The sequence below is a fragment of the Heteronotia binoei genome, chromosome 1 (assembly GCF_032191835.1).
Source record: "Heteronotia binoei isolate CCM8104 ecotype False Entrance Well chromosome 1, APGP_CSIRO_Hbin_v1, whole genome shotgun sequence".
In the NCBI taxonomy this organism is placed as follows: Eukaryota; Metazoa; Chordata; class Lepidosauria; order Squamata; family Gekkonidae; genus Heteronotia; species Heteronotia binoei.
The window spans coordinates 221,432,617-221,449,129 of record NC_083223.1 but is presented as its reverse complement, the minus strand read 5'-3'; the positions used below and the strand labels follow the sequence as shown (position 1 = coordinate 221,449,129).

Here is a 16,513-nt window from a genome sequence, read left to right as displayed (position 1 = left end):
AGCCATTCCTAATAGCAGGTGCTTTGCAAGCAGATTTGATAGCCCAATTTTTCTCTCTTGAAGAAATTATCTCCTTTCCATTGTTTTTTTTTTTAAAGTTCAGTTATTCCTGATTGTTCTGTATGTTCTTTTCCTGACCAGGTATGCATTTTTATTCGGGGGGGGGGGGGGGGCCTTGGAACTATGTGCATGTACACATGCGGGGTGCATGCACACGGTATAGTGGGTAAGAGAGTTAGACTAGGATCCAAGAGACCCAGGTTTGAATCTGCACTTGTGCCATGGAAACTTGCTGGGTAACCGTGGGCCAGTCACATTCTCTTAGCCTAACCTACCTCAAAGAAGTGCTGTGAGGATATAATGGAGAAGAGGAGAATAATATAAGCTACGTTGGGTCTGCATTAGGGGACAAAGGCAGGGCATATATTAATCAAATAAATAGTAAAAAGAGAGGTACTTGGGACTAAGGAGCCATGCAGCATTGGATCACACAGGAGGGCTTGCCTTGGTAGCCAGACAGAATTTGTGCTTGCCAGTGATAGTTGTTTGAGTGGAAAGGGCAGGGGAAGAATCCTGCCACTGCTGTTGTGCTGAGTTGTGGAGACACTGGAATTGCTGCTGAAGCTGAGTGCAGCTGCAGGGACAGATGCCCTGCCACCCTCCCCAGTTCCATGCAGTCATGTCCCTTTCATAGTTTGGAGTGGGGGGATGCTCACTTTGGTAATAATTGAAAATAAATTTGTGGATCCCCTTTCCTCCTCAACCTAATTCTAGGTGGCTGGAAGGTAGCTGTAGTGATTTTGTCTTTGTGGAAGGAAATGGGTATGCGTATTTGGATACATTTTTCTTTTTAGAAACAAAGGGACCCCCCTGACAATTTTCACTGTTGACAAGAGTGCCCTTTTTCTCCCTTTGCCAGTACATATCTTAATCCACTGTATGAACGATGAAAAAAACAGTCAAGGCAAATGCCCCCTCTATGAGCAGAGTTGTGTAATACTCTATACAAAATAAAATCCAGATTTCCTCATGAAGATAAGCCTGATAATGTATTTGTACAAATTCCAGTGAATCAAAAATACAAAAATGTGCTCTTGTGCTTGATTTTATTGATTGATTTCGATTTATTAGGCCACCCTACCCTGCAAGCTGGGCTAAGGGCAGCTTAGAACAAAGATGTATAAAATAAAAAATTTAAGTTAAAACCAACATTAATATACATAAAGTATATATTGACAAACAATACAATACAGATTCCAAGATGGTGGAAAAAAATTCATGTCCACATGCCTCGGGGGGGCGGGGCGAGGTTTGCAGAGAAGATTATGTACAGGCCCATTGCTGTCCTCAACCAAATGCCTGGAGGAACATCTTTGCCTTGCATGCCCTGTGGAAAGGCATGGATGTTCTCCTGCAGAGTTCCACCAGGCAGGGGCCAGGCCCAAAAAAGCCCTGGCCCTAGTTGAGGACAGCTGGATCTCTCTTGGGCCAGGGACCACCAGGAGGTTCTTATTTCCTGAGCGTTACGCTCTTTGGGGGCATTCTGAGAGAGGTGGTGCTGAAGGTATGTGGTTTAATGATTAAGAAACTTGCTTCAAACACTGAGATTTGCAGGAATCTGAACTTCCACCCACTGCTGAAGTTTTTCACTTTTCTGATGTGAAAATGTAGCATACATTCAGACCTGACAATGGATACTTCTCCTCTGCTTCTTTTAAGTGTGGTGGTAGTAGTGAAATCCCTTTGTTGGTAATCTTCTAAGAACTGTACTAATATGCTCTTCAGATCTGTTCCCCTTCATGTGCAATTCTTTCCATACATGAGATTGATAAGGATGGGTTATGATAGTTCAAATGTTTTTACAAGGGAGATCCCAGGGTCTGTCCATTTTTTAAGCAGAATCAGTTTACATATTACCGTGAATGTCCATACACTCCGCATGTAGTCAGTGCATTACCTGTTTGTAGGAAAGAGTCAGTGTGCATTTACCTTATAAATGAAACCTGGGACAAATACCTGGATAAATGCAGCATTTCAGTTGCACGTTCGACTGCACATGAGCTGAAAATAACATGAAAATTATTCAGTACACATATAAAGAAAAATCAAGCATTCTATACATGGATTGTACGTGCCTGCACTTGAACTTATGAACAAGGCTTAATTCTGATCGCAATGAACCAACTATTATTGCAGTTTGGCAGCTGTAAACAACCCTTCAATACACAGCAGACACTCACACAATTTAGAGCACTCTGTTGTGTTACAGATTTTATGTTCCATACATTTTGAAATGAGACCTGTTTTTCCTGGTCTGGTGTAGAGCAATGCTGACCTTTCTAAACCCATTATGGGGGTAGGGGGAGTGATTTGGCACTCACTGTCTGGATGGAACTTCTCCTGACTCTTGCTACACTCTTCTGAGGTGGCTGTTATATCACAATGTCTTGCTCAAAACCTGATCCCCCCCCCCCACAAAAAAGTGACTAGTTCAAATCAATAAATTAGTTTCAGCAATTGCTTCAGCCCACTGCTTCTTACCCTGCCTGGTCACAGTGTTGCAGTGAAAACAGCAGCTATGATGAGCAGAATCTCTTTTTGAAATGGTACGTAAAGTTTTAGCAGCTCAAGGTCTGGCTTCTAAAATCAGCCTGCTATGCTCCTTTGGTTTCTTAACCCTTATTCTCCGGATACCCAAATGTCCCTTTCACATTCTCTGCTGTCTAGCTGATTGCATGTCTTTATATTGCTAAAAATTATGGGATATTTTATTCCAGCACTCATCACTCTGTCCTGCACCCATTATTTTGTCAGGTCACTTCCTATTTTGTCCCTTTGCCTTTAGCCATGTGCCTGTAGTTGGACTGTGCTGATCTGAAATGCCAGTAAGAAACCGTATTTCTACCTTTGGTTCAGAAACCCACTGAACACATGATTCTCTCTCAATACTTGAATGCTGTAAGATGATCACAACTTGGTTTGTGCTGGGTGGAGGAATAGGGTACATTTGGATTGGTTCTTCTTACACAACCTTCTTTTGCAGGACACCTTGAAGCCTGCCTTCACAGTCACCAACCTGCCAGGGACAACGTCAACCATCCAGACAGCACCCACCACCTCCACTTCCATGCAGGTCAGCAGCGGTCCCTCGTTCCCCATCACCAACTACCTAGCACCAGTGTCTGCCAGTGTCAGCCCCAACGCAGTCACCAGTGCCAACGGGACAGTGCTGAAAACCACTGGAACCAGCGCAGTAGCTTCTGGAGGGCTAATGCAGATACCCACTGGCTTTACGCTCATGTCAGGTCAGTTTCTCTCTTGCCAGCTAAGGCTTTTCCAGATTCTTCGTGTGGATTCCTCCAATACCATGGGCATGCTTTGGCCCTCTTGTTGGTTGTGAGGGGCTAGAATTGGAATGCTTGAAGCTGCATTCTCTTGAATGTGATTGGTACAGAGCTGAGTAGGGCTGAGGGTAAGATTGGTTGTAAGGATCAGTGAGTGGTAAATCCCTGGAGTGCATGAAGTTCCGTGGAAGCTTAAATGTTGCTGTCCCTGCTGCCAGCCCAATGGCTCCTGTTGGAGAGAGGTTTGTGTTCCCAAACCTCTGTTTGTGAGAATTGTAGAGTTCAGAGCTGGGACATGGAGCTGAGGGCCTGTGGGAGGAAACTTGGCATGAGCTGGGGGCTTGAAGGAGGCATTTAAAAAGAACTGGCTCCTCTAAAGCCTTTTTTCTCCCTCCTTACCGGCAGGTGCTCCACTCCCTCCTGGGACCCCTACTATTCCTCTCACTCAGTTACAGCCACACTCACTGGCTCTCTCCAGCCAGCAGAGCCAGGTGGCGGTCACAGGCACACCTGGACAGCTACAGCAGGCACAGCAGACAGTCTTCCGATTTCCAGCCACAGCCGGAGGGCAGATTGTGTCTCTGACAGGTCAGCGCTCTCTTCTCTGCTTGCTCTTGGGAGGTTGGTGTGGGTACTCATTTTGGCTGAAGCCTGTTGCCCTGCGCAGGGATGAGCTGCCTGAGACTCTTAATGGGGGAGGGGGAATAGCCAGTGGGGCAACATTTGCAAGTGGAGGTGGGAATATATCTTCTGTTAGGTGTTGAACTCAGGGAGGAAAGGAAGGAGGAGGCTGACTTTTGGGATCAGTTTGCTGTTAGACAGTGATCTATTTTAAGAAGTCCACCTTGTGGTTATATTCCATAGTTTTAAATGACTTCGTGAAAACAGGAAAAGTAAAATGGAAAATACTCAAAATGGGATTAGCAGAACATCTGAAGCAGGACTGGATCTTCGTTTTTTGAGGGGGGGTGCAAAATTAAAAAATGGCACCCCTTTATGGGCCATTCTGTTTTATGGTCCCATAGAATACAATGGACTCTATACCCAATTTGGCGCCCCGCCTCTGTTGGCGCCCAGGGCAAGCACCCTCCTCTCTCCCCCCTAGATCTGGCCCTGATCTGAAGTCACAGTGTTCTTTGTGTATGAGCCATTTATCAAAGCAATTTTGGTTTTTAAAAAACATTTTTTTTGGAACATGAAATTTCAGCCTGGATGACAGATCTTTCTTGTTGGTGTAGTGTAACAGGTAAGGGACTGAACTACATATGGGAAGTCCCCAGCTTGAATCTCTAGGTGCCTTTAGGTCACATATATACAGTATCCCCCCAGTACAGTATGGGAATAATACTGACTTGTTTTGGAGAGCTGTTGTAAGGATTACAACCAAGTAACATGTGTGAACTGCTTTGAAGATCTGAATGGCACTGTCCATATGCTGAGCAGTGTTACTGAATGTGCATGTAACATTTCTACTTGTGTTATCAGGATAGCGAGGACTGTATTGTATTGTTCAAGAGCTTTCATTGTGACTGTGGATTTTCTCCTGTTAGTGCAGCTGTTGGGGCTTATTGGCAGGGGAAATGTCTCCTTCTGAAATTGTCCCACAGTGTGTTTTTACTGCAGGGGTAGGCAACAGTCTTTAGTCTGAGCGAGGAAGGAAGTGCAACCTCTGTGATGATTTAATTTAATTTTTAGATTTATATCCCACCCTATCCCACAAGCAGATGTTGGATGTGCTGGCAAACGAAAGGGTGGGGTAATAATACAGGTTGTGCTGGCCCCAGAGGTAGCTCCGTTTGAAGGAGCAGGTGTAGTGGCAGACAGGTGGTGGCACTATATGTGCAGCTGGTAGCTTTCTGCACCTGCACTGAGCAGCAATGCTTATTTACACCTGTGCAGTACAACATCACCCACTTACTCGGACTGAGACTGCATGGAGCCCCAATTGATGATATCACTGCTTCAGCGCCCCCCTCCCCCAGTGCAAGAACTGTACAGTGGTCTGGCCTGGCTCACCTATATCTTTGCTTTGGGTGCAAGGCAAGGAGGCCACTGTGCTGAGAAAATGTTCTGGCATGCCATGTTTGCACATGTGCCAGGAGTTGCTTTCTTCTGCTTAAACGCATGTCTCATTTGTCACAGTTACCACTTTTAAGGGCAACAAAGGAAAAGCTGCTGCTGCTGTTGGGGGGCAGGGGGTTGAACCTCGAATTATGTGTCGAACCTCAGCTTTCTTTCAGAAGTTGGAAAAGAAAGCCTTAAGATGTGATTGAGGGTCTTCTAGATAGCAAACAGTAGCTTCTGTTGTTTTTTTTAAATGTGGTAATCAGGTGGTTATAGGAGGCGTGTCCTGCATTTCTCTGAGTGTTTAACAACTGACTGAAGCTGTTGCAGTTCTCAGAAGATGCCCATGAACTCTAGCAGTGCCTTGTGTATGTGCGGCCCTGACTCAGAGCATCCCAAGAATTTATGACAACCCTGATTGCAATATCAGATCTGGGGTGGGGTGGAATGAGGCCAGTTCTCACAGGAGTAGCTGTACTCGGCTACACATGTGTGGGTGTGAGTATAGGACCTACACTCCAACTATGAGTTATGAAACCGGCATGCATGTACTTTTAGTAATAGCTTTGTTATTGGGCACTCAAGGGTAGTGGGGGTTGCCAGCCAATTAAATATGCCAGATGCTCAAGCCTATTGCTCTGCTCTACCCCCTCTGTATAGGAATCCACAGCAGCCAAATCCCACCCAACTGGGAACGCCACAGCAAAACTCTGTATACCTGGTAGGACCTTCCCCCTTCCACCCAAGCCCTGGAGCTGGGTCAGCTGTGCAGTAGCCTTCTGGCAAAGCTGACTCCTGAAAGCAAAAGGTAGTAGTGGGGCACACCCCTGCCTGAAGGGACAGGGATATTGCCTTCTGGCCAGTACTGGTTATTTGCATTCTGGATAATCAGGTGCTGGATAACAAAGCTTTCACTGTACATGGGATTGATGACCAGATTGATTTCCCCGCTTGCATTCACGCATACAAGCATGTGCTGCTTGTTTGGCAGTATGAGTGTGCATAGTTTTTTCTTGGGTATGCATATGCAAGTATGAAAAGCTTAGCTTAGTAAGAATTGGTTTAAAGACTGAGAAGCTGGGAGAATTCTCTTTTGGCCAATCCTGGAAAAATATGTTGCCACAGTTAATTTCTTTTCTTTGCCTTTAGATGACTTGTGACCTTACTGAATTCAGTTATCCTGTAATGGGTGGCACTGTCTAGCTTCTGCCTGCAAAATATTCCTTGAGGGCTGATTGGGATGTCCTTTATGCGGGACTCTTCTTCTGTTCAGTGGTTTGGACTAGATAACCTAATTTGTTTTTCTCAAGGTGTTATTAAGGATTGAAAAAAGGTGGCCGCTTGCAGCGTGGTGGCCTTTATAAAAATGTTCTGTGTGGTGACTTTAACCAGATGGAGAACCATTTGGGTACAGCTTGCACTGATGTACTGAGCCATGTTTTGCTATGCTTCCTACTTATTGGATTTGGGGCTACAGCAGATGACTGATGAAGTTTGGCTTATGATCCAGCTAGATATACTGTCAGCCTGCATTTGAGTAGTTAATGTGGTAAGCAATCACCTTAATTGTAGAAATAAGGTGCAGCTGAAGTCGTGGTGGGAAAGGTAGAGATTGTTCCAGTTCTGAAGGCTTGTGAAAGAGAGAAAGGAGTTTTCTAAGTTGCAGGAGGACACCCGGGAGAATTGTAATGGAGCTGCTTAATAGATTGAATTTGAGGAAAAAGAACACCACTGAGCTGGTAATGTCTTTAGAGTAGTATAATGAATTGGATTAGGCAAAACTGAGAAAGATCACAAGGGAAGAACTTGGTGACTGGGCAGAGTAATGGCACTGGAAATTCAGGACTTGCTGACATATTTTAACATACTGTGCTGGTATGCGTTCTCTTTGGTGGCACAACCTATGCATAGGGATAACTTTAAGTCAGTATGCTGCCAGGCTGATTTCTGATTCTGTTCACGCAGTTGTTTTATGCAAACTGAAACAGCTGCCTCATCATTTCAAGATTGTTTGATTTAACCCTTCACATGGTTTTCAACCACCACTTTTATCCTGCTGGATCTGTGGTTCATGTAGATTAGCATCTTGTTTTCCACAGTACCCAAACAGATGGCCTGCATGCATATCACAGAGGCAAAAGCTTACCCTGTTGTCCCCCAGTAATTGTTTTTCTGAGGTACACTGCTTCTAAACATGGAAGTTCCATTTAGCCATCATGGTTGTTATCTATTGGTGGACATGGCTTTCATATATTTGTCTAATCCCCTTTCAAAGCCAAACTAGTGGCCATCACTACATCTAAGGGCAGTGCACTCCAAAAGTTATGCATTGCATGAAGAAGTACATTGTCTTCCTCTTCTGGACATACTGCCCATAAAGTTCACCAGGTGCCACATTTTTCAGTATTTGACGAGTTGGAGAAAAAGTTCTCTATCCACTTCCTTCTTGTCATAAAATTTCATGAACCCTTTTCATGTCTCCTCCTTAGTCATTTGTTTTTGAAATGGAAAAGTCCCAAACATTTTAGCCTTTTCCTGCAGAGAAGGTACTTCAACCACTTGGGTGAGTTGTCTGTGGCTTTAATTCCAGGTGGTGATGGTACAGGCATTAATTACTGTTGGGACAAAGTTGTCCCAGTTAAAATGGTAAAGTGAAACCCAACCTTCTGCAGTGCCTTCACTTCCTGGATAGCGTGAGTGTAGGAATGATTTGTATGGCTATGTAGAAATACAGCCAGCAATTTGGCTTATTAGCACTGCCACTGTATAGTTTTCTAACTTTTTTCTTCCAACCTGATTATGTTTCAAAAGGTGGTCTTTCTGCATCCTTGCCACTGCCTCACTGAATTAAATAATTTATTTCCTGACATTATCAGGAAGTAGGTAGAGTGGCTTGTGAGCTATAGAATGAAAGTAGGTTATCTGTAATGAAAAGAAGCTACTTGAACATTGTTTTAAAAAAAATCTGCGCAGTTCATGTGTATCAGCAGCCATTGTGTCAGTACCATAAAAATGCTACTTTCTATTAGGTGTTCTGTATAGCTCCTGCAGTGTATATACAGGTTTGGCATGTAGATCAGGGGTGGCCAATGGTAGCGCTCCAGATGTTTTTGCCTACAACTCCCATCAGCCCCAGCCAGCATGGCCAATGAGTGGGGCTGATGGGAGTTGTAGGCAAAAAACATCTGGAGAGCTACCGTTGGCCACCCCTGATGTAGATCACCAGTATTACATGGTAGTGCTTTCTTTCCTGGGACTTCCCAGGTAGTTAAAATGCAGAAATGACAATCCACATAGTGGTTTGGATCCTGGCTAATAGTTCAGAGTGTGAACAGGATGTGTGTAATTTTTGCTAATTCCCCCTTCCTGTGGCAAACTTTGACCCTCCCCCTTCCCAAGCTATTCCTGGGGATCCCTCAAGAGGAGTGTTTTGGGTGGCATTTAGGGCTGCAGAGGGGAGTGGTGGTGAGGTACTCCACAGATGAAAACACTTCTGTCTGTAGAAGTTTTAGGTGTGAGCCAAGCCCCTTGTATACATCATGGCAACCATATAATTTGTATGTGTATTTTGATGGCATGTGTGCTTCTATCTTAACATGAGAAGGAGCTCATAGAATGCTTTTAGTTCTTAAGAACTAGCACAGAGTTGAGATTAAGTCCAATGTGGAGGACCTGTTGGTTTGAAATGTTTTTCAGATGAAATGTATGAAATGTGGATGGCACCCTAATTGACTGTTACCTCTTAACAAACACTGTCTGTGTTGTGGTATGGTGGATGCACCTTGTGTGGCCCTTTTACCTTTGCTCTGCTGCAAGCTTCTCAAGGAAGCATCCTTGTGCAGCTTTTAAGAAAGGAAGAGAAAACAAGAATTTGTAAAAAGAAATAATCTGAAAAAGAAATTTAGATAGAGGAGTTTTCATAGTATTCTGTCAATCTTCATTTGCCTTTCACCTTTCTGTGTAACCAAGTTCCTCTTTCCCTTGTGGCCACTGTGGGAAGGCTGGAAAGAGTCTGCTTAAAATAGGTAGAAAATACTTTTAAGTGGGGGCATCTTAAAGTATGGAAGTGCATAAAATGGAGATCTGTGTGCCCTGTCCGATATGTCTGGTTGAAAAGGACAAAAATCCATGTGTGTGTCTGCTGAAAGACAATAGCAAGCTGAATGCATAAGTGCCAGTGGAGCTGACCACTTCTCTTTTGACCTCCCAGTGTGCTGTTTGTGTGTACAAGGTCTTGGTTGCTGCTCGGATGTAGAAAATCTTCTTGGTTAGGGCAGTAAGTATAAATATTTCTTCAGATATAAACATCCTGTGCACCAAATGGGATGGGAGTTCCGATGGAGGAAATAAAACTAGATTTCCCTCAACCAGCAGCTGAAGTACAACCCCCAATTTCCCATTTTCTGCCTCATTCTCCTCCTTCCTGCAGATATATACTCCATGTTTGCTGGCAGACTCTCACTAGGTGATAAGAGCTAGATTTGATTCCATTAGCACCTTAGAGACCAACAAAAATTTTCAGGGTATCACCTTTTGAGAGGCAAAGCTCCCTTTGCTACTAGATTATAAATGTATCTTTTCAGGTACAATATATTGTCTAGTATGGTTGTGTCCAACTAGAAGTGGAGAGTTGCAGGTTCAAGTCATCATTCAGCCATGAGCTTTACTAGGGTGACTGGGCCTGTCACCTTCTCTCTGTTTGACCTGCCTATCCAACAAGGTTGTTGAGAGAATAAAATAAAGACTTTTGTATATTATCCTGAAGGAAAGATTGAAAAAAGATATAGCAAGATAACATTTGAATTGTCTGTGTAATCTATCTCAGTGTTACAGCTAGATTTTAAAAAAACAACTTAAGTTTTTGCAGTAGCTAGATAATGGTGCTCTGAGATGTCAGAGACACTCATCTACCTCACCACTTAGATTTTAGACCCAATCTACACTATCAGCATGTCTATATATAAGGTATAGATTGCTGAACTGTAGCACTTCAAACTGCAGGTGGGAAATAAAATATTTGGTTATTTCCCATATTTAAAAAAATGAACTTCTTGCCCATAAACATACTAATGCATCAGGGAGAAGTCCTTGGAGAAGATTTCTTAAAAATAAAATATTGGTTTTTGAAGGTTTGAGATGTTCATATAGGATAAACTAGCTACACAGATTGTAATTATGGAAAATGTGAATATAGAAAACAATTTGGTAAAAAAGGGTTTGTTTTTCTGGACTACATAAATTCTAAGGGGTCAGAGGATTGTAAAATACCAATCAAATATGCAGATTTTGTGATATACTAATGCTGTAACTGCTTATGGTTATGTATTACTGCTGGATATCTTGATAATGTTACTTTAATGCTACCATGCTATTTTGCCCATATTTTAGTATTTTTTCTGAAGTTTGTATCAATAAAGGTTATTTTTCTTTAAAAAAATAAGAGGAGGTCTTCAAATATTTTATCAGACTACAGATGGAGGGAAGTGCCCTATTTGACTGCCAGTTATGTCCTGCTTGGGGAGGCAGGAGCCAAAGGGCTTACACTTTCCACCATGTCCAGGCTTAAGTATCTGCAAGGAGAGGAAGAAACACAGTCAGTCTCTGTGGTACACTCAGCTGTTGCTAAGAGGCTGTTCCCAACTTCTTCTCTGGCACTGCCCAGAAGCATCCAACCAGCCGATGTGATGTACAGGATTCTAGAGCAGATGGACCCTAGTCTGATCTAGCAGAACTGCTGTTATACTGATGTCTAAATATGCTAGAAATGTAAGGACTGGCCCATATGCCAACATAGAAATACTATGCAAAGCTGCTTGTGTGCCTGGTCCCCGAGCTAGTTTCCTTGGATATCCAGTTTTAATTCAATCTGTGTGAACATTAATCCTTGAAAAAGAAGCTGGTTTCTCTTGTTTGTTTTAAGAACTGGTGCTAGATATATGCCTGTTCCTTGTAAATTTTAAACTTGCCTTCCTCCTTGCCTCTCCTGTGCCCATGACAGAAAAAATAGTTAGATATGCATCTCAACTTTTTGATATCTCATTCAGCTATTCAATGCACATTGCATGCATTGATATTTGCATTTCTTGGTATTGCCGTGGCCAGTGGTCAATGCCACTGAATAATGTCCAACAATTTTTAAAACTTATTTTTAATATACTGTATGCTTGATGTACATTTACTTTGTGGTGCTGGAAAGGCAGCTTAATAACTCTTGCAGACAAATGAAGCCAGGAGTGAAAACAATGCTGTCTTTTCTTCTAGGGAGTACTGTGGCTCAGCAAGTTCCTGTGCAAACCATCCAGCTGCATCAGGCCCCCCAGCAGACGTCTCCCACAACTGATAGCAGCACTGACCTCACTCAGACTTCTTCCAGCGGGACAGGTAAGTGCCAGGCTTTCTCCCCAGCACACCTGAGAGGCAAAGTGGTGTCGTGTTCAGAGCAACGGACTAGTGATGGGGGACAGGGCCATCAAGTTGCAGCCAATCTATGGTCAGCCCAGAGGGTTTTCGAATGATGATAAAACAGACACACACAGTAAGAGCACTCGGAAAACCCAAAAACAACTGTGCTAATGCAGTCAAGGCCACAATATAGATAAATTCATTTGTGTCTGATTATTAAGAATAATTATGAAACCTATATACATGAGACATTACATAACATATGAAAGCAACCAGTCTGTGCAAAAATGTCCTTCATAGAGATTTCAGTCTATCAGACTCTGTAGCAATTCCATCAGTAAAGACACCAAATGTTCAAAATTCCCAACAGTCACCATTTATATGTGTCCCTGGTGGTCTTCTTCACTCCAGTCTGTCCTCTTGAAATATGTTGTATGGAAATATACTTCTGTAAAAGCTCACTTCCATAAATGCTCAACGAATTTGCCAGCTAAGTCATCCTGCATTTCACAGCCATCTGTTAAAGCCACCACTTTATCACGACCCAGTATAGTTTGGATTACAAACTCAATGCAGAAAGGTTCCAAACCTTGGCAAAAATTGGAGTGTATGCCCGTAAGAAATTATGCAGACAGTGGTGGACTGCCATTGTCTGTGTAACAACCCAAGTCTTCCTCAGCAACAACCCAACTCTCCCATCCAAGTACTATCCACGGCTGACCCTGCTAAGCTCCTAAAATCCAGCTAGAGTGGGCCATCCAGGTCAGGGCAAGGATCTGGGAAACTTAGATTCAGCTCCCTGCTCTGCCATGAAAGCTCATTAGGTGATCTTGGGCCAGTCATACTTTCTCAGTCTCGCCTACCTCACAGGGTTGTTGTGAGGATAAAATGAAGGGAGTGTGGTGATGTAAGTTGTTTTGGGTCCACACTGGGGAGAAAATTGGGCTAGAAAGAAATAGTTCTGCGCCTTGTAATCGCTTGAGATCTTCATGCCTTTTGTCGGGGACATATGAGAGTGTAGACAGTGATACCTGAGGCTAATTTTAAATAAGTCCTGTCTCTGGAGATACTTTGTGCAAAAGTGAATCACTGCCTGCAAGACTGAGTTGCCCTTGAGCTTGGCAGCTCTTGTCTGGATCATGCTGAGAAGTGAGCAAAAGAACTCAAGTAAAAGCACCGGTTGTTCTAACACAGCGTAATTCTGGTGCCATCTAGTGGGGCTAATGGGAATCTGTTTATTGAGAAAAATTCTGTACTCTCCTTTTAGTCAGATTATATAAACTCGTTTTCCAAATTAGTCAACTCATTATTGTGTCTGGATTGTTCGATATATTATCTAGTAACAAACTGGCAGACTTTGAGCAGACGTTGGAGGATGGTGGAAGACAGGAGGGCCTGGCGTGACTTTGTCCCTGGGGTCGCAAAGAGTTGGATTCGAATGTGTGACTGAACAACAACAAAAACAAACTGGCATGTGCCACTCATTGAGCTATAGCTTGTCACTATGAGTGTACTTGTTTGGTGCACATGTTTGCAAACATGGATTTGCTGTATTAAGTCTTCCTTATAGGTGTACACATGTGTTAGATGATAATCTTTGTGCACAGAGAAGGACCATGTATGTCTATGCACCCAGTAAAATGTTTATAGATAAGCTAAAGCAATCAAAAGAATCTCACTGCTTACAGTAGAACAACATTAAAACCAGCAATAAAGGCAATAAAACAGGCAGTGGGGGAAAAATCTTTAAAATCAGGCATATGGTCAGCTGCAAAAAGTAACAACCAGCACCACAGTAATAAAATGGACTATTCTGTTTAGGGCAGGAGAAAAAGCAGTATAAGACTGAACGTCAGGGAATGATATCTCACTTCCTCCATATGTATATGTGTTCTCTGTGTGTGTATATATATGTGTGTGTGTGTAAAATAAATAAAATATAAAATAAAAATATAACCAGTAAAGTAAATGTAATTAAGAAGAGCCAGTGGTAGCTGGCCAGACTATAAAAGCTGTTAAATCAAAGCAATCTAAAATGATGTTGATAAAATAATCAATGGGCTAGGAGCTGACCAGAGGACAACTAAAAAGGATTAAAAGTTTGGAACCTGAAAGAGAATAAGGTGAGCCTTAAGGGAGAGGGCATTTGAAAGGTAAGGTGCTACCACTGAAAAAGCCCTGTCACCTGTTGACATCTGCCTTGCCTCTGAAGGCAGGAGCGCAGAGAAGTGGCAGTCTGGACAATATGGGAGGAGACAGTTTTTCAGGTGCACCATCACCAAGCCATTTAGGATCACAATCTCCTTCCAGCCGTAAAGAACAATTGCCCTGTGTATGATCTGCCAGTACATTATATAGAGTCCTTCATGTAGCAAGTATACAAGAGGGACTTGCAATAGACTACTGAGCACTATGTGGCAATTTCTCATTTGCCCCCCTCTCCAAACATTTGCTTGCTGTGTGAATAGGCCTTCTGATTTTACATTTTGAAAAAGTGAAGCAACTGGTTCCATTGCTGCAGTGCAGAGTAGGAGACTGAGGCCGTATAGGGATTGACACCTTTGTGGCTTGTCTTGCCAGTGACCCTGCCAGCAACTATCATGACTTCATCGGTGCCAACCACAGTGGGAGGCCACATGATGTACCCCCCTCACACAGTGATGTATACTCCTACATCAGGCCTCACGGATGCTGGACTTGCTGTTCTCAACGCCTTCTCTCAGGGGCCATCAGCAATGCAGGTTTCACATGGGCAGGTCCAGGAGCAGGGTAAGTCCAAATTAGGACCCAGGTGTATAAAAGTGTTTCTAATATAGTGTGTTGTCGTCTTATTCTTTCTGTTGATTATTGGGTGCTTCAGAGGAATGAGGGTACTGCTAGGAGGAGGTTAACAGTTACTGGAGGGGGGTAATGGGATGCTGCTGATTGCTCCATGTATTAGAAGTACTTCACATCTTCGTGGTATCTGTGCAGTCCCACACATGGGTTATCCGCCTGGATCGAACCCGACCTCGGAGAATTCAAAGCAATCTTGAGCGTTAATTTTGGCGCACATTCCCTCCCGTTCTGGGGAGGAGGCATCCACTGCGCATGCCTAGAACGGGAGAGAGGCGCTCCAACCACCCAGTTTCTTTTTTACTGCTGTCCGGGATACTCCTACCTCACTGAGTCTCCTTTTTTCATTGCAATCTCACCTTGTTCCAGCTGCATTCTTTACCATCTGTTTTCGTGTATATATAAAAAAAGAAATCCTTCTATTCCCTTTTTTCTATCCTTTCGTCCCTTTCCTTCCTCCCCCCCCCCCACCGGGCGGATGGAAGGGAAAGACGCCAAAATCACTTTCAAAAAGTGTGTTCGGTGTGGGTCAAAAATTCCATCTACAGACGGACATGCTTTATGCTTTTTTTGTCTGGGGGAGGCCCATCGAATGGACACCTGCGTGCATTGTAGCCAATTTGGAAAGCAGGCCAAGAAAAACTGCCCGGCTAGACTCAGAAGTAATTTGTTAGAGTCATCGCTGCGGCCCACTATGTCCCACACTTTGGGATCTCATACCTCGCCTTCTTCCCTAACTACGCAAAGGGATGGGGCGCGACTGGCAGCTTCCGTGGCATTGGCTTCCAGCAAGCATAAGTCTGGGAAACACTCCAAGAACTCTGACAATTCCAAAAAGAAACATTGTATGGAATCGACTTCTAAAGGCCGAGGACCTGCCTACCTTAGGGACCGCCTCTCTCCATATGTTCCCCAGAGAGCACTACGATCTAGCTCACAAAATCTTCTGGAAGTACCTGGGCCAAAGGAGGCCAAATTAAAAATAACTAGAGAACAGGCCTTCTCTATAAAGGCTCCCCAATGGTGGAACCAGCTGCCGGAAGAGGTGCGGGCCCTACGGGATTTTAATCAATTCCGTAGGACGTGAAAAACTGCCCTATCCAACTAGCCTTCTAAGATGGAACCTGGCATAAGCATCACGCTATCTTTAACACAACTGAGATAGTAGCACCACTAAATTATATTGTTTTAGACTGTTTTTAGATTATTTAATGTTAATTGTGAATTGTATTTAATTGTATTATCCTGTTTTTATTGTTATAACATGGCTTATGCCATGTCCTGTAAGCCGCCCTGAGCCTGCCTCGGCGGGGAGGGCGGGGTATAAATAAAATTTATTATTATTATTATTATTAAAGATCCCTCGGGATCAACGTCACTAATAACCAAGTCAAAGACGGGCCATAGGTCTTCGGACTCGAGGTCTCCTGCCACGACTTCGGCACTGCACTGGACTGTCTCCACTTCGACTTTGATGCCGACGGCACCGACCCTATCTGAGGTCTCTGCACCCATCAATACCATACCTGTTGAGGTTGTCCATATTCAATCTTGATCTCCATCAGTTCACAGGTCCCTGCCGGAGAACATTCTCGACACCGAATCACCGAAATCCACACATCGAAGTCAGAAAACTAATCTCCTTGAAGCACATTCCTTCCGGGAAGTTGTGATGCCTCATGAACAGCAAACAGTCTCACCTGTGTCTCCACTCCTACAAGAGCCCTCGACTCCAAGAGAGCCAGCCAATCGAGTTCTGGTTGAAAGATCCCCAAGACATCGCAGGGAGTGCTATTGCTATTATAGCCCATCACGCTCCAGATCACCATCTCCTCGTAGGTACTGACGATACTACAGGTCACCTTCTT

The 16,513-nt window shown here is 43.6% G+C and overlaps 1 protein-coding gene across 1 annotated transcript in view; it reads left to right on the top strand.

The window, feature by feature from the left end:
- SRF (serum response factor) overlaps window positions 1-16,513 on the top strand; it is an 81,306-nt gene that overhangs the window by 47,213 nt on the left and 17,580 nt on the right. Inside the window, exons 3-5 of the mRNA XM_060247953.1 lie at window positions 3,044-3,305; window positions 11,670-11,789; window positions 14,391-14,579. Of these exons, the coding sequence (XP_060103936.1) occupies window positions 3,044-3,305; window positions 11,670-11,789; window positions 14,391-14,579 (571 nt within the window). The remainder of the gene's footprint in view (window positions 1-3,043; window positions 3,306-11,669; window positions 11,790-14,390; window positions 14,580-16,513) is intronic.